This window comes from Euprymna scolopes, chromosome 29, assembly GCF_053919585.1.
Source record: "Euprymna scolopes isolate OS-2025 chromosome 29, ASM5391958v1, whole genome shotgun sequence".
NCBI classification, from domain to species: Eukaryota; Metazoa; Mollusca; class Cephalopoda; order Sepiida; family Sepiolidae; genus Euprymna; species Euprymna scolopes.
Genome location: NC_136510.1, coordinates 6,399,043 through 6,418,409, shown reverse-complemented (window position 1 = coordinate 6,418,409; position 19,367 = coordinate 6,399,043). Strand labels below are relative to the sequence as shown.

The 19,367-nt window shown below is 34.7% G+C and overlaps 1 protein-coding gene across 1 annotated transcript in view; it reads left to right on the top strand.

Moving 5' to 3' along the window:
* Positions 1 to 17,424, top strand: part of LOC145252473 (FAST kinase domain-containing protein 1, mitochondrial-like) — a 50,425-nt gene extending 33,001 nt beyond the window's left edge. Inside the window, exons 6-10 of the mRNA XM_080111896.1 lie at positions 1,838 to 1,966; positions 6,591 to 6,698; positions 11,530 to 11,617; positions 13,456 to 13,570; positions 17,098 to 17,424. Of these exons, the coding sequence (XP_079968022.1) occupies positions 1,838 to 1,966; positions 6,591 to 6,698; positions 11,530 to 11,617; positions 13,456 to 13,570; positions 17,098 to 17,181 (524 nt within the window). The 3' untranslated portion in view covers positions 17,182 to 17,424. The remainder of the gene's footprint in view (positions 1 to 1,837; positions 1,967 to 6,590; positions 6,699 to 11,529; positions 11,618 to 13,455; positions 13,571 to 17,097) is intronic.
* The last annotated feature ends 1,943 nt before the right edge of the window (positions 17,425 to 19,367 follow it).

The window sequence follows — 19,367 nt, the reverse complement described above, 5'->3', positions numbered from 1 at the left end:
GCTGTTTATCTTTTTCGTATAAATAAAGTAAAACTATTCAAATGCCAACGCCTGGCCTTCGCCCGAGTAGTATCTGTTCTGTAATTGGTCCTTGGTCAATGTAAGGTAGGCCCTTCGTACTGAGACAATTACTATTTCTTTGAATACTAAGTGCCCCCTTTTTGGGGCAACTAGTTTTCCCTCACATTAAAAATGACCTTTGTGGGAGGTTTAAAAGCAATGCCATTTCTGCCATCTTGTTTTTGATTGACTACGTTAAATTTGAACGCTTTAGACTTCCAGTCGCATCATGGAGTAGCGGTAAAACGTCAGATTTTCTTTCGCTTTCTTTTCCACCTTCATGTCACGGGTTCAAGCCTGCCTGCCTACTAACCACTTTTTTTTTTTTTACACCTCTAAACACCTGAGCAACGCCAGGCACCCAGGTTAGTAAAGGATAAATGACAAAGAAAAGGAATTAGATTTACTGAGTACTAAAAGTGCTTATCAATCAACAAAGAAATAAGAGTAGAGTTGAATTCGGGATGTGACGAACGAGTGGGTGATCGATGGAGAACAATGGGCCATGTTTTGGGGTGGGGGAGGGTTACTGTGAATCAAGGGAACAATAGGAACGTGACGGAGGGGGTGGGGTCAGTCAGACACTTAGTTGGTTGAGGCCTCAACTCTCAGGTGGACAGTTGGATTTTGAATATGACAGAGGGCAATTGATCACTCATATTCCCGAGAGAGATCAGGGAGATTGAAGCTGAAGTCGGACAAAGGCGGATCAGACTAAGAAGTAAATCACAAGTCAGATCAACAGACAACATCAGGGTTACTACTTTTGGGTGATGCTACGTAATTGATTTAAATTATTAAATTAAAGTACTTGCGTTATTTTTCATGGCATGATCACGAGTATGACCGGACTACACCTCCCAATTAACTCGAAAAGCAGAAAAATCAGACCCCCTTCACTGTACAGGTCCTTAGCTGCTGAAAAATTTTCTCCTCTAATAGTTTCTTCCCTCAAACTGCTAGACTTTGGAATTCTCTCCCTGTTTCCTGCTTCCTTGACTGTACTAACTTGGAGAAGTTAAAATGTAATGTGAACAAACATCTCGCTGCTAAACACCCTACAGTTTCCTGTTAAACACATGTTGAAATTTAAATATTGTAATGCAAACAGACATCTTGCTTCTCAACTCCCTACATAGTGTACTTGTAGACATCCTCAAATAGTTGCTCTTTACATCTAAATGGCAATATGCCTTTTTGGGGTGAATAAGAGTTGTAAAAAACAAAAAAATAACAGGAAAAAATTTGATATACTTACGTATCACACACAAAAAAAAGATATTTTCACCAAAAGTGAGAAAAAAAAATTTGATATACTTAGGTATAACGCAAAAACAAAAAGATATTTACACCAAAAATGGGAAAAAAACTTTGATATACTTACGTATAACGCAAAAAAAAAGATATTTACACCAAAAAAATATGTTTACACTAAAAATGAGGGAAAAATTATCAAGTAGAATTTTGATTAAAAATAAAAATCAGGTTTATCATATTTCTGCCATTGAAGAGTGAAAACAGCTGTAAAGCAGGGGGAGATAAATCAGTCTGTCATTTAATCAAGTAATGGCGGATTGGCAAAATATGAAAACTAATTTTTATTTTTAATTAAAATTCTACTAAATAATTTTTCCTAATTTTTGATGATATTTATTTTTGCATGATACGTAAGTATATCGAAAAGTTTTTACTTGGAAGGTGATTTTTACTTCAATCCTATACTATATAAGCACCCACAAAATTTCTAATTATTTTTACTCACTTTTTTTTATTTCAGCTCATAAGGAAAGACGATATATTTTACAAAAGATGCTGATGCTGTTAAACCGAATGGTCATACTGGAATGTCCACATCTTGACATCCCGTGGTTCCACGAAGAATACTGTCAGAAAAACATGCCAACAGGTACCCAGATTTTTGATTTTGAAATATGTTTGGCTTTCTACTATTTACGGTTAGATGAGTAAGTAAAAAAGGAGTCTTGCATCACCATCTTGAAGAAACAAGGCCAGATAACTCTACAATAATTCAAGCTATTTACAGTTAGATGAGTTTCAATTTAAAAAAAATGGGATTCTTGTCCAGAATTTCCTCAATAAAAAAAAATTTAAAAAAATTAAATATCAATTTTTTTACAGTCTCATTCCACTAAAAACTGAAAGTCATTTTCTAGCATTTCTGCCGTTGCCTTAGATATGTGTACATTCATTTTTCCATCACATCTATTCTAGAGCATCATTTCAGCAGCAAATATATCCATCTCAGGCACAATTCCACAACAGCAGCTTTCATATATAATATATTGCTGATGGTCATTCTGTAGATGCTCAGTGTATTTTCGAGTTTTTGCTTACTAATGATTTAATTAGCGGGATCTGTGGAAATTCCACAGGGGACTCATATGTAATATATCGATGTTGGCATTCTGTAGATGTTCAGTGTAAATGGAGACGCCCTGATATTATTGTAGCTCTTTTGTTAAAATGGCAAAAGTATTTATCTAAGCTAGTAGGGACGCCTGGGGGTAGCCCGATCGTAAGTTACGCTTAAATATGATATTTTAATTCTTGCAGATTTCGTATATATTATTATAGAGTTAATGTTCTATCGATTTTTATATATTATTATAGAGTTAATGTTCTATCGATTTTTATATATTATTATAGAGTTAATGTTCTATCGAGTTTTATATATTATTATAGAGTTAATGTTCTATCGATTTTTATATATTATTATAGAGTTAATGTTCTATCGAGTTTTATATATTATTTTTTTTTTTTTTTTTTTTTTTTTTATTACATTTTCACCCCAAACAAGGCACATTGCCACTTTGGTGTAGGGGGCTACTATCAGGGGAAACTCTACTGGGGTACTATGTAGGGATTAAGGCAGCGAGATGTTGGTTCACGTTGCACTTGAACTTATGCATGTCAGTACAGTTGGGGAAGCAGTGACCTGGAATGGAATTCCAAAGTCTAGCAGTTCTGGGGAAGAAACTACTGGAGTAGAAAGATCTTTTACATCTAGGGATCTCTACAGTGTGGGGGTGGGATTTTGCAGCTTGTCGGGTCTGTCGAGGGTGTTCACGTCGTGGGGGCACAAGTGCTTGCAGTTCTTCAGAGCATTCACCATTATAATACTTGTAGAACAGGCAGAGGGATGCAACGTTTCGACGATGGGACAGAGGCTGAAGTTTAGATGCCAGTTTAGGGCCTATCAGATTTGCGACTCTCTTTTGAACCCTGTCAAGGAGTGAGAGACTAGTAGCCGATGCACCGGCCCAAATATGACAGCAATACTCCATACATGGGCGAATAGTGGCCTTATAGAGGTACAGGATACTTTCGGGTGTTAGAAGTTTTCTAGCACGGTAGAGAGAGCCCACCTTCCTTGCAGCGGCCCTGGCAATGCCCTCGATGTAATTGTTCCAACTCATGTTTCCTGTGAACGCTAGGCCAAGGAGCTTGAGAGACGTACTCTCAGATAAAGAGTCGTTGCCCATTGCTATAGGTGGTAGAGAAGGTTTCTTGTAATTATTGAATGAAACCAGTTTTGTCTTGGTGGCATTGAACGTTACTATCCATTTTTGTCCCCATTCCACTACTGATTGGAGGTCATCCTCTAGTGTTTCTGCCATTACTTTAGATATATGTTCATTTGTTTTCCTGTCGTGCCTGCTATAGAGTGTGGTGTCATCAGCATATATACCCATCTCAGAGGCAATTTTGTCGGGGAGGTCATTTATGAATATCAGGAACAGCAGAGGTCCAAGGATAGATCCCTGGGGCACTCCTGCATTTATATCATATTGTTTAGATGTACGACCGTCGAGGACAACCTGGATTTTTCTCTTATCTAAGAAGGATTTAATTATGTTAAGTATTTTACCAGTGATACCGTAAGATCTAATCTTCCTGAGGAGACCCTCATGCCATACCCTGTCAAAAGCCTTAGATATATCTAGAGCTACCGCTCTGCCCTCTCCTGCTTTGTCCAGTGAATGGTATATGCGTTCAGAGATTACAGTGAGGATGTCTGCTGTGGAACGGGCTTGTCTAAATCCATATTGATGGTCGGTCAGAAGTTTAGCATCTGTAAGGTGCTGGACTAGAGCATGGTTAATTAAGGTCTCAAATATTTTGGCAAAAAGTGGGAGGAGGCTAATAGGGCGATAATTTAATGGGTCAGTTCTTTCGCCAGAATTCTTGAATACTGGTATTACAGAAGCAGTTTTCCAACAGCTCGGAAAGCAAGATTCATTAAGGCATTTGTTGTAGAGTTTGGAGAGAACTGGAGCTACTTCGGCTGAGCACTTTTTTAATCACACAGCTGGGATGAGGTCAGGTCCACATGCTTTTGAAGTGTCAAGGTATTTTATGATAGCATGCACCTGAGCAGGGGTGATTATCAGATCGTCTAGCGTGGCGTCTGTCCGCATAGGAAATTGAGGTAGGGGGTGTTTTAGAGGGTCCAGTGTGGAGTTTGAGGCAAACCGACTGGCAAGCATGTTAGCCTTCTCGGTTGCTGAGCAAAGAACCTCGTGATTGTTGGTTAGTGGGGGAATTGTTGATTGCCCATTATTTACTACACTGTTGTAGATTTTTCAGAAGTCACGAGTTCCTAGTTTTTGTGCTTCGATGCATTTTTTAGTGGTTTCCGTAGATTCCCTCTTAGCTGTCGCTATTTCTTTCTTAACGTTACTTCTAGCTTCTATGTACTTCTGTCTGTTTGAACTGGACTTATGTCGGTTAAACCTGCGAAATGCATGCTGCCTTTGAGCAATGGCAGTTGCGCAAGTCGAAGTAAATCATTGGGGAGAGTGGGGCTTACTATAGAATTTCCGCATGGGAACATGTGCTTCGATTGCAGTTTTGAACCATTCAGTGGTCTCGGTTGCACACTGTTCAGCAGGAAGAGAAAAAATATTTCCCCATGGGGCGTCTCTGATAAGATCTCTGATAGCTTCCCAGTCAGCCTTTTTATAATATCTCGTTGTTTTGAGCACTGGCTCTTCAGTTTTGGGTCTAGAGTTTAGGGCGATTTCAACCATTATCACCGCATGATCAGCATTCCCAAGTGGGCTGTCGGCTTTCGTTACACAATCATCAGGAACTGTGGTCAAAAACAGATCTAATAGTGATGCTTGTTGTTCTTCCTGATCAGGGAAGCGGGTTGGAAAAGTAACAATTTGCGATAGGGAGTGAGATACAGAGAAGCTATGAGTTGCGCTGCCTGCTGTATCTGTGTAAGTAGAGAATCCAAGCCAGTTTTTGTGATGGACATTAAAGTCGCCAAATACATGTACTTGGGCGCTAGTGTCGAAGGAGAGTGCTGTGTCTATGCTGTCAGATACTTTGTTTATTATGGTGCAGTCTTGGGTCGAGGGAGAGCGGTAGAGAAAGTAAAAGTAGCTAATATTGTGTTGCATGATTAGTCTAAAGCACATAAAGGCTTGATCATCCGTTTCTAGGTTTGTTTCTCTAGTCAAGGGAAGGGTATTACGAATGTAAACTCCAAGTCCGTGCATATGTCTGTCAGAGTCCTTATAGAGTTAATGTTCTATCGAGTTTTATATATTATTATAGAGTTAATGTTCTATCGATTTTTATATATTATTATAGAGTTAATGTTCTATCGATTTTTATATATTATTATAGAGTTAATGTTCTATCGATTTTTATATATTATTATAGAGTTAATGTTCTATCGATTTTTATATATTATTATAGAGTTAATGTTCTATCGATTTTTATATATTATTATAGAGTTAATGTTCTTTCGAGTTTTATATATTATTATAGAGTTAATGTTCTATCGATTTTTATATATTATTATAGAATTAATGTTCGATCGAGTTTTATATATTATTATAGAGTTAATGTTCTATCGATTTTTATATATTATTATAGAGTTAATGTTCTATCGATTTTTATATATTATTATAGAGTTAATGTTCTATCGATTTTTATATATTATTATAGAGTTAATGTTCTATCGATTTTTATATATTATGAAGTTGTGATTTCAACAATATATATCCATATGACTTGCATGCATCAACTTGAACCGAAACCAAAACTTATGAAACAATATATATATATAACTTGAGTTCTTCCAGCTATAATTGAAACCAAAACCAAAATTTATGAAGAATTCTTGATAAAATTATTTATAAAAAAAATAGATGACTTAAGTGCCATCAGCTATAATTTAAAACAAAACCAAAACTTATGAAGAATTCTTGTTAAAATTATTTATTACAAGAATTCGAAGTTCATAATAATTAAACGACAGTCACTCGGACGTAAGTGTGACACGCAAAATAAACAACACACACGCTATCCTATTATTTTATATATAATGGAAATTTTGTGGCATTTCTTGAACCAAAACTCGTAATATTATTTCAAATCATTTTCTGCAAATCATTTTATTTTGTTTTCCATTTTGTATTTTGTCTTTTTCTTTCTTCACCTGGAATTTCTGATTCAACAGTGATTAAAAATTAAATTTTTTTTTTTTGTTCCAGGAAATCCATGTTGGATGCATAAAGAGATTGACTTGATTCTTGATGAAGTTCTTGGAGGAGAGAATTTCTTCCAGTCTTTTGTACACACCCCTTACTATTTATTAATCGGTATGAGAACCATTCTTTAATTTTGCTTAACCACTTAGTCCACAGTACATTGCACTGTAGAGAATCTAATGTTGATTTTATAAAATTAGCTGTAAATAATAACTTCACTTAAAGTTTAAAATGTAAAAGTCAAGTATCATGGTTCAGTTGTGGTCTAAGAAAAAACATTAATTTCAAACGTGCCCCTTTCTTATCGAAGAACCAACTGTTGATTTTATGGAACTTTTTTTACATAATCATTTGAATATACAAAAGTCAAATATTCGTTTTGAATGCACCCCTGTTTTATAAAAGAATCTACAGTAAACTTTATAGGCTGCGCGTTTCTGCTTGTGCGGTGATAAAACCCATGTAAGAATATTCCCAGACACATCAAGTACCTTTGTGTGAAATTTAAAAAAAAAATCAGCCCAGCCGTTCCCAAGTCTATAGGGAACAAACTCACACACATAAAGTTCCCATTATATAATAGTAGAAGATAGATACATTTGGGGATGGAGGTTAAAATTAATTTTTAAAAAAAGGGTGAATCAGAAAACTAGTTGACAGGAAGTCTGTAACACAGTGTCAGATAAAAAATTATTTTATTTTTCGAAAAAAAAAAAAAGAAAGAAATCAACAAATATTTCATGAAAGTAGTATATTTTTTAATAATACTAAAAGCAATATAACAATAACATTTTATTAATTTATGCAAAAAAAGTAATTAAGTATAATGCAGATTTTTTTCTGAAACTGTTTGCTGCCAACTTTGTGTCGCCTATTCCTCTGCAGCTCAAAAAAAATTCAGAAAAATGTATATTTTGTAGAAGTGCATCCAAACCTCAGTCACATTTTTTTTAATTTGCATTTTCACCCCAAACAAGGCACAGTGCCACTTTGACGTAGGGGGCTACTATCGGGGACATAATTGCAGGGATACTATGTAGGGAGTTTAGCAGCGAGATGTCTGTTTACATTACATTTGAACTTCTGCATGCCAGTACAATCGGAGAAGCAGGAACCTGGAAGGGAATTCCAAAATTTTAGTAGTTCTAGAGAAGAAATTATTATTAAATAGAAGGCTTTCTGGCATTTGGGGATCTTTACTCTGTAGAGGTGGGATTTTGCTGCTTGTCAAGTTTGTCGGGAAGAGGGGGTTACGTCAAGGGGGTACAAGGGCTTGTAGTTTGTCAGAGCATCTGCCATTAAAATACTTGTAAAACAGGCAGAGGGATGCAACATTTCGTCGATGGGACAGAGGTTGAAGCCTAGCTGACAGTTCACAACCCATCAGGTTGGCGACTCTCTTTTGAACCCTGTCCAGGAATGAGAGACTAGTAGCAGATGTACCAGCCCAAATGTGGCAACAGTACTCCATAGATGGGCAAATGGTGGCCTTGTAGAGATACAGGATACTTTCAGGCATAAGTAACTTTCTAGCATGGTAGAGAGAGCCCACCTTCCTTGCAGCAGCCATGGCAATGCCCTCAATGTATCTGTTTTAACTCATGTTCCCTGTGAACATTAAGCCGTTGGTGGGTGAGAAGGTTTCTTGTAATTATTGAAGGAAACAAACTTAGTCTTGGCAGCATTGAATGTAACCATTTTTGTGCCGATTCAGCTACAGACTGGAGGTCTTCCTCTAGGGTTTCCACCATTGCCTCGGATATGTATTCTTTCATTTTTCCTTTGTGTCTTGTTGTCAGCAAATATACCCATCTCACAGACAATTTTATCAGGGAGGTCATTTATGAATATCAGGAATAATAAATGTCCAAGACTTCTCGACAAAACTCTGAAGCGTTGCATATTTCAGACAAATAAAATAATATTGCAGAATATTTTGAGCATAAAAAATATGCTAAGAGAACAGAAAAAATGCAAATGATGCTAGGTGTTAGCTGAGTTACAAGAAAGGTTATATGGAGGCTGAGATGTGATTAAAAGGTAGACAAAGTTAGATAAAGGAAATGACACAGATAATATTCATCCTCATCAGATTTTTTATCATTCCTGGAGGAACCCATCACTGGTTTCTTTTCCATCTTGTTTTATTGTGGCCACATGTCTCTCCACCAGATTTTTGTCCTTCCTCTTTTTTTTTTTCATTGTCTCATGATCCGTTCTGTTGCTCTGTGTTCATCTCTTATCTGTACATCTCAAAAGGCGGCTTGCTTTTAAATAGAAAATTTGGTGCTTGATCACAATTGAAAATCACATTCCAAATGAAAACACTTTGATATATGCATGTATCCTCAGCAAGAATTTAAAAAAAAAAATGATCGAATAGAAGTTTAATTCAATCAATTTTTGTGAATTGCAGTTTCATGATATTATGTCATTCATTTCTACCTGATTAAATGAAAAATGAGTTATCTCCCTTGCTTTACGCATACTTTCAGTACTTATTATTATTTGCAAATCAGCAAACTACGTGAAAACTGAGTTTTATTTTTAATTAGCCTGGGTGTTTGGAGATGTAAAAAAAAAAAAAATTTTTTTAAATTGGTAGTAGGCAGGCAGACTCAAACCCGTGACGTGAAGGTGGAAAACAAAGTGAAAGAAAATCTGACATCTTATCGTTACTCCATGACACGACCAGAAGTGTAAAGCATTCAAATTTAACGTAGTCAAACCAAAAACAAAAGATGACTTGCAGAAACTGCATTGCTTTTAAACCTTCCACAAAAGTCATTTTTAATGTGGGGAAAAACCAGCTCCCCCAAAAAGAGGGCACTCTGGCAGTATCCAAATAAATGTAAATAAATTGTCTCAGCATGAAGGGTTTCCCCTACATTGACCAAGGACCAATTACAGAACAGATACTACCTGGCTTGAAGGCCAGGCGTTGGTGTTTACATTTGAATAGTTTTGCTTTATTTATACGAAAAAGGCAAACAAACACTGGAGACGACAGCACAGTGGGAATTTTGTTTAACTCGATAAAAAAAAAGATAGAGACAATGTTTGTTTGCGAATCTGAGATATTACGATCTGTGAAGTATGTAAAACCTTCTTGAGGAATCTAACCAACGCGAGAACCCCCACCCAAAAAGCCTTTTGCGGACATACATAAGTGCTCGCACCTATTTTTCCCTTCATATAATAGATAAAAAAAAAGTTTTAAGCAATCTTCTCCATAGCCCTTGAATCCCTGGAGGGGCATAGGCCATCTACAACTTTTGTAGATGTTTTTGTAGTGAGGAGTTCTTTTTACAGGATGAGGGTGCTGGCCCCACACCCAACCTTCTCAGTAGGTACATACAATGCCTAGTCTTCCCAAATGGTCACCCATCTGGTACTGGCCAGGCTCAACGTTGCTTAACTTTGGTGATCTGGCAAGAACCGGTGTGTCAACGTGATTGTGCCATACAAGCAATCTTCTAGTCAATCATTTTATTTCTAAGTTTTGGTGAGGATACCTATTTCTGCATGATACAAGTTTTCATTTGGCATGCAGCTTTGTTTTTGTTTTTTTTCTTTGACATAGGCATCACCACTGATCAAGGCCTAGAGGCCACTTGAGGATAAGGGTTAAAGGGCGTACAGTAGTCAATTGGACAATATAGTAATCATTAGTTATGATCAATTATATAAAGTACCATCAATTTATGTTGGTTTAAAAAAAAACTTTGTATATACAATTCAGATTTTTTCCAATCAGATGAAATTTATTTGCAAAAAAAAAAGGTGCAACAAGCCATGTAAAAGAACAGATGTGTCGAAGGTGACGTTAATCTGGGATATGTTAGACATCATCACTGGTAGTTGCATGAAGCAAATTCACAAACAGATAATGCGAATGTGGCCTGGTTCTTGTCCAGAATTCCCCCTTTATTAAAAAAATAAAGAAATAAGGAAAAAATTTATATGATATACATACCCATGATGAAAAGAAAATATCATGTTCCAAAAATCATGTAAATTGATCAAGTAGTTTTGTTTTTTTTTAATTAAGAAAAACAAATTTTATGAGTAATCAAAGAATGATTTCCTTGTTTGCTAAAAAAAAAAGAAACAAAAGGAGATAACTTGACAATTCAAACTTGCAAGACTTATGTCGTAATGCATACGAATTTCTATTACTCGTTTAAATAACTTCATCAATTTATGTGATTTTTGAAATATGATAGTTTCGTTACGTTATGGATACGTATATCATACAGACTTTTCTTCTTTTTCTTTTCTTTTTTTATATAGCATAGTGGGGACTTCCGGACAAGAACCTAATATTATATTTATTATGACTTTGCTCGTAAAGGGCGACAATTTTATTCAAACATATTTTAAGGTTTTGTTGTTGTCTCAAATTTTTTAAATTTTATTTTAATCCTTACATTTTAATGAGATTTATAATGAAAAAAAAAGTTTTGGAATGCGTTCATCACTAAATTTAAAGAGGTGAAAAGTTGCAAATATTACTTAAAAATCGCCAATGATGAAAATATAAGCGCTTGTCTTAAATCTCAGCAGAATTAAAATTGCTAGAATTTGTATCATAAATTTGCATAAATTATAATATTTGTTAAAAACAATATCCAGGAAAGGAGATAACTCAAGATAATTTGGACTTGAAAGATTTATGTTGTAATACCTACAAATTCCCATAAATCATTTCAAAATGATTTTCTTTATAAAAAAAAGTACATGATCAATTTATGTGATTTTTGGAATGATATTTTTGTTTCATCGTAGGTATGTACAAAATACAGATTTTTCTTTATTTCTTCTTTTTTTTTTTTTTATTATTATTATTATTATCATCATCATCATCATCATTATTATTATTGAATTCTGGACAATTACTATTATTATCCTAAAACTTTCTTTTTTCTTTTCATTTTTTAAGACTATGAAGTTATACTGGATAAAGACAAGAAAGTATTAAAGCCTTCGATCGCAAAACTTTTGAAATCTGAGGACACTGCTTATCAAAGGTAAAGAAAAAAAATTTTTATCTAGGATGCCATTTTTCTTTTTTTAATATCATTACAAATTTAAATAAATGAAATTTAAGAAAGACAAAAACGATCTGTGCTTTTTTTGTACTTGAAAATAAACATTTATTTACCTTAAAAATATGAAGCAAGCTTTCAATCCGATTTGGTCTTCATCAAATATTTTATTTTATTATTATTATTATTATTATTATTATTATTAATAATAATAATCCCATTTAGTTTTTAAATGAAAGTATAGAATCAGAAATAGAATGACATGTTTTGGATTTCTTCAATTTTAAATTTCAATAAAAGTGAAAAATTAATCATATACTGTAATGTAAAGTAAACAACAATTTCTAATTTCCCAACATTTTTTTTTTACAAGGGAGTCACCACTTATCAAGGGCCAGACGTCACGAGTTAATAAGTGAATCACTGTGATGATTGATAATGGTGGGAATTAAATAAAAATTTGATTATTCACAAAGACGGCTCAACAAGAATTTGTTTACATTAGACTTGAAAACGGCCATGTTATAGTCAGCTAGGAAGCAGCCCTGTCATATTGTGTTCCACAGATGGACAGTTCTAGGAAAGAAGCTTTCAATATTTACGTTTAATTTTAAATACAGATAGAGATTAAAGGAAATCGTTGATAGTGGTTGTAGATAGACGAGTGTTTGCTGTAAATCTTTTACGGGGGGGGGGTACCATAGATTAAAGCTCAGTCGAGAACCTACCATGAAAATATAACAGAGCAGATGTAGACTCACTATGTTTCTTCTACTCATCATCGATTTAATATCTGCTACTATGATGTTTAACTTTTCTTTTGACAAAAAAAAGTTTTTTTATAATTTGTAAACATTTTTTTGAAAATTAAGTGCATTCTTTTAAAGGTTATTTAACTAATTTTGCAAAGTTTGAATTTTTGTGGGGTTTTTTTTTTTACATTTTGTTTGTTTACATTTTTATTTTCATGTTACGATGATCTATAAGTTTTAGTTTGACTAATAGTTTAAACAAATATTTGTTTATTAGTACTAGCAATGAAACATGAAATTTTAAAAATATTACAAGAATCGTTTTTGGAATCAGAAATTAGGCTACGATTTTACGGATTCCAATTCTTATTAATCATCCCAACACACACGCATAATCATTTGTAAATAATTCCAATACGATAAGTATATTTATATAACATTCATGTTATTTTAATGGTTGTGTAGTATGTCTTACACGTGTTTCATTGAATGGTGTAAAATGACCAAACAACCTATCAGAAACCTATATAAATTCATAAGAAAAAATTTTTTTTTTAACTAAAGGAAACAGTTTTTTTTTTCCATTTTAAATTCATAAGATTAAAAATAAAAAATTATAAATATTATAAGTTATTTATAGATCATTCCAGAAAGAAAAGAGTAAAGTTAATACACACACCCACACACACACACATATATATATAAATTTGTGTGTGTTGTCAAACATGTCATAAGAGATATGAGTTTAATATTTCTCTAATTTTGTGCAAAGTACTGACTGCTTTGAATTCAAAAAGAAACCAATGAAAGAAAAATAGAAACGTATCGTAAGAAATGGAATTGAAAGTTAAAAGCCTCCTCCTCCTCCTCCTCCTCTACGATCACTGCTGATAATTTTTTAACCTCGTTTGATTCTCATAAAATGTGTTTCACCTTTATTTGCATAAATTAAAGACAGTAAATAAAAATTTGATTTGTTTTCAAAATATACTCCATCAATATTTACTTAAAAAAAAAATCAATGTTTTTTTTTTTTCTTCCGTTTATTTATTATTTTTTTCTCAACAGAATTGCGATAATTGTTTTGATGGAGCGGAACTTTTCCCTGAATAACCGGAATTTGCTCGGCTCTACCCAATTATATTTGCGGCAATTGGAGATGCTGGGATACAAGACTATAACGGTAAGATCAGCGATATTGTTAGTACATCCTTATGCCATACATTAAATAGTGGCATCATCATCATCATCATCATCATCATCATCATCTTCTTCACTTGGTCAAAGTGGTAATTCTCTGCTGGTTAGTAATGGCAGAAGTTCCCTCAAATTACTCCATCCATTTCGAATTCTTGCAAACACACCGAACCTGCTCCTCCCTGTGCTTCAATAATATCACCAAAGTAACAAAACGTCTCAATAGCTTTATTATCCAAATATGTTATATTGTCGTTGAATCGTACGTTTTGTGTATGTACGTGTGTTTTTATCATAACGGACCATATCTATGTACGTTGTGTAATATATAACAAACTATTGTCCTCGGGTCCTAATTGTCTATCTTAATAGCCTGTGCCTCGTCTAGTTTTTGTGTTTGCATGTCAGAACCTATAATACACAAAACGAAGACAACATACTTGCCTGCAGCTGGTCACTTCTGGGGGATTCACGAACGTCTTGGAGAAGCTGGAACCTGCTATAACAAAGACACTTCAACACAGGAACCCAAGACGAATGTGTGGTTTTATTATATGGTTTATTCACTCCTAGGCCTCCAGTCAGCAGAAATGGAGCGACCGACCAATCTTTGGCTTGTGGGTTCTCTATTGGAGACCGTCACCTCTCTTATGGAGAGATCCTCTTAATTTATCTTGCTCGGCATCTAGGCTCCAACTCAACTAAACTTAACTCAGTTTATTCAAACTAGAACACCTGACATGTTACATCCGGTCCCAGTTTGGATACTTCCGGTGCAATTTACCGATCACAAAGTTTGATACATGTCAAAAACATGTCACATTTTAAATTCTCTGTTGTTTACTTATCGCTAAATAGATGAATATAAAGACAGATAGATAAATAGATAATTAGCTGTGTCTGCCCGTCTATTTTCTAACAAATATACTTTCTCCAAGTCCAAGTTTTCATCCGTTTTCATTGCGTTTCTTGTACACAAATTATCATTTCTCAACCAGTAATTCCTCTGCTCTTCTTATGCACCCAATGCATTGCAAGAAATTCCTTTTCCACAAATAAGTAGGGTAACTTTCCAACCCTAAAAACCATTGATCATCATTTTCACCTTGATAACATTCTCAAACGTTTACTTTCCATAGCATTCCTCCACATCTTCAACATATAAGTCGTAAATAGGTACTAAATCATTAGTAAAAGCATAAAAACATTCGTCATTCATCTCATAAGATGTATCGCAGTAACGATAATACTGAATTTTCAAATGTCTACGACAATTTTAAATACCTGTACAAAAAAAGTCTGGAAACTTATTGAAGGCACCTCGTAAGTCCGTCTTTATAATTCATGTTACACATCCATCGTATCATTCTCATAATTTTTCTTTTCATACACATGCCTGATTAGACTCTTTGCTTGGTCAACGTTGGTAACGCTATGCTAGTTAGTAATGACAGAGGTTTTCTAGACTTACACCATTCACTCTTCTCTCTTGCAATCATATTAACACCAGTTTAACCAGCCAATCATTTTCTTGTGAAGAAGGACCCAGATGTACTCACACTCGTTACATCACTGATCTATCTCTGACCAGGTCTTTATTTATCCCTCTTTCTCTCAAATTCATCCTTATCACTTACTCACATTCAATGCTGCCAAGATTAAACTGGTTTCCTTCAATAATTACAAGAAACCTTCTCTGCCACCAATAGCAATGGCCAGTGACTCTTTATCTGAGAGTACATCTTTCAAACTGCTTGACCTAACGTTCACAGGAAACATGAGTTGGAACAATTACATTGAAAGCATTGCCAGTGCCGCTGCGAGGAAGGTAGGCTCTCTACCATTCTAGAAAACTACTAACACCCGAAAGTATCCGATACCTCTATAAGGCCACCATTCGCCCATGTATGGAGTATTGCTGTCACATTTGGGCTGGTGCATCTGCTACTAGTCTCTCGCTCCTAGATAAGGTTCAAAAGAGAGTCGCCAATCTGATAGGCCCTGAACTGGCATCTAAGCTTCAGCCTCTGTCTCATCGACGTAATGTTGCATCCGTCTGACTGTTCTACAAGTATTTTAATGGTGAATGCTCTGGCGAACTGCAGACACTTGTACCCCCACGGCATAGACACCCTCGACAAACTCGACAGGCAGCTAAATCCCACCCCCACACAGTAGAGATCCCTAGATGTAAAAGATCTTTCTACTGCAGTAGTTTCTTCCCCAGAACCGTTAGACTCTGGAATTCTATTCCAGGTCTCTGCTTCCCCAACTGTACTGATATGCAGAAGTTGAAGTGTAACGTGAACCGACATCTTGCTGCCCAAATCCCAACATAGTGCCCTAGTAGCTGCTGCCCCTGATAGTAGCCCCCTACACCACAGTGGCAATGTGCCTTGTTTGGGATGAAAATGTAGTAAAAAAAAAATGAAAAAACTCCCATGTATTTCTGGACCCACCCATCCCTGCCAGGTGACCCTGCTACCTTAACTATTCTACTAGCCAAAAAAACCTCATTCTTTCAATATAACCATCAACATCTACTGTTCTGTCCAGATTGATTCTTTCTCTCAGCTTATTAGATTTAAGCCCGTCTTTAGGACTTGCATTACACATGGTGATCTAATGAGAACAGGCGTGTCAACGTGATTGTGTTGTATGTAGTAATTTGCCCCAGCGTAAAACCCAACTTTATTTCATCTATTTGTTTCCTTGTTTATTTTAATAATGCTGCAAGAAATATTTACAGTATTTTGTGCTGACATGCTCAGATTGCCTGAAAGCAGTTTGCTCGAATGACAAGCTGAAGTTGTTTGAATAGCGAATCATCTGCTGCTTGTCTCTCGCTCCTGGACAGGGTTCAAAAGAGAGTCGCCAACCTGATAGGTCCTGAACTGTCATCTAGGCTTCAGCCTCTGTCCCATCGACGAGATGTTGCATCCCTCTGCCTGTTCTACAAATACTTTAATGGTGAATGCTCTGACGAACTGCAAACACTTGTACCTCCCCGACGTAACTACCCCCGACAAACCCGACAAGCTACTAAGTCTCATCCCTTTACAGTAGAGATCCCTAGGTGCAAGAAAGCCTTTTACTCCAATAGTTTCTTCCCCAGAACTGCGGGTCTTTGGAACTCCCTTCCGGGATTCTGCTTTCCCAACTGCAATGATATGCAGAAGTTCAAGTGTAATGTTAACAAACATCTTTCTACTCATCTCCCTTCATAATGACCCCGCTAATTAAGTCCCTAATAGTAGCCCCCTGCTTCAAAGTGGCACTGTGCCTTGTTTGGGGTGAAAATTGAATAAAAAAAAAAAAATTGAAAAAAAAAAATTAGCAGCAGCAGCAATTAGTCGTGCTTTTGCCATACATAAATAGTTAAAATTACAGGTTATTTATGTCATCTGTATTTATAAAAGTTTTATTTTGGTAACTAAAAAACCCGTGCAAACTTTTTTTAATATTATTTACAAGAAAATTATTTAAAAAAAATTTTTTTTTTTTTTGTTTCAGATTCCATATTTTGATTGGAATTCCATGGCGCTTACAGAATGGACGGAAAAAGTTGACTATTTACGGAAAAAGATCTTCAGTTGATGAATGGCTTCATCTTAATTATTTTAGCTTTTTAGAAATTACCTCCCTTGGATCAGGTTTTGTTTATGGAGAGAAGGGTAAAAAGAAACGTAAACTTGACTGCACCGTTTTTTGTGTGCGTGTGTGATAATGTTTGTAGAACAGAAATTCTTCGCAGAATCAAAAGTGAAGAAAAAAAATGAATTTGTATATAAATAAATATTTCTACTTATATGAGAAAAAAAAATGAAATCTTGTTAAATATTATTGCATCAATGTTTCTTTAAAGTGAAACCTTTGTTTTTTCTTAGATTAAAAAATGTGTTGGTGTAATTGACTCGCCAAAAAAACAAGTTTTACACAAAAAAAGAATTGCTCAACACCATTGCAAAACTATTGGCTTAAAGGGTACTTCTACACTATTAGGACGAAATTTCGGAAATCGTAAAACTGAATTTCACATGAAAACAATGATATCTACGTATTCCTCATATTTTTAAGATGATTATATCCCAAAATTATGAAAATCGATCAGATAGAAAATTATTTATTAAAAAAAATTTGATGAAAACGATCGTAAAACACAGGAGAATTCAAAAGGGGGGTAATTTTCCGTTTTGGTTTAAACAAGATGGCGGAAATTTTTCACCTGCTAACACAAAGTTTTTTTTAATAATTCAATAATATTCAGGTAATTTCGACTGCTTAATTTGGAAGCTACCATTGTAACTTATTAGAATTGACAAAAAAATCAGTTGAAAACATTGTTTTTTGATGTAAAAACTCCATTTGTCGACTACAAAATTTCGTCCCAATTCTGTAGAAGCGCCGCTTAAAGATATATGCTTACTGTGTCCATTTAACAATGAAATTCCATTTTGAAACTTACACATGGAATGTTCAGATTTAACGAAATGCTGTTTCAAATGAGTTAATGATTTGTATACACAAAATTAAGGCACAACTAATTTTATTTGATGCAGATTTGTTTTCGTGTTAATTTTTATTTTTTTAGGTTTTAAAAACAATCGAGACTTTATTTTTGATAAATGTTTTTCGAGGTTTTGCCAAAAAATGGATTTGCAATTTCATATAAATTTTTATGGCTGAATTACAAGAATGAAATTAATTTTGTTGTTTACATGTGCTGAGGTTGATGGAATATAAAATCAGAGGCAACCATTGGTTGTGACTGGTTATGCATTTTCACAGATCACTTGAATAACGTGCCTATATCGCACAAATAGAGAATCAGTAGCAGCCACTTGGCATCATATAATTTGTTGTGCGTAAAAAATTAAACCCTTATTTCTCTTGCTATAAATTGAGCAGCAGATCTTTTTTTTTCTTTTGAGGAATTTTCCATCACTTTGGTCTTGTTGATGCTCACTCTCAGTCTTTTACTCTTTGTATTCTTCTAAGTAGACTTCCTATTTTTTCACAAATAATAAATCATCCGCATAGAACATCTCTTTTGGACAACCCATACAGAACTCTTTTGAAAATGCATCTAAGGCAAAAATGAAAAGCAATGGACTCTGTACAGAATCCTGATGTAGTTCTACTTCAAAGCTGTCACTATTTGTTAATTCTTACACGACTTTCAGCATTTTGTACATTGCTTGAATAACTCATTGCCTCTAGTTTGAAAAGCAACACAGAATCCGGATGAAGCTGTCAATTATATGTTAATTCTAACACGACTAGTTTTATTTTACCGTAGTTTTTAGTATATTTTTTTTATTTTATTATTTGTGGATATGTTATTCACATTTTTAGTATAGATTTTATTTTTATTTGTGGAAACGTTATTCACAGAAAGAGAAATAGAGATATAAAGGACACGCACATTTCAAAGGACAAACAAACTCTTCATTCTATCCTTCGGGTTTGTCTTTTGCCGTGTCACTATTTCAATCATCTTCTAATTCCCACCTCCTCTTATACATCTCCCCTATCTGGTGTGATAATTACTCATCTAAAAATCAGCTCTTTGGGTTCAATATTGGATCAAATAACACTCCATCTAGTTTGCCACTGTTACATATTCCTTTTCAGTAAAATGTAGAGATAGTTTTGCAAGTGCAATTGTTCATCCAAGATGATCAGAGGATCAGCTAGAACACCATACAAAAGTTGGGTTAGTTTAACTGCATGAATTAAGAAAGATTTGAAGATTTGGTGTTATATTGTTGCCAGAATTTTAG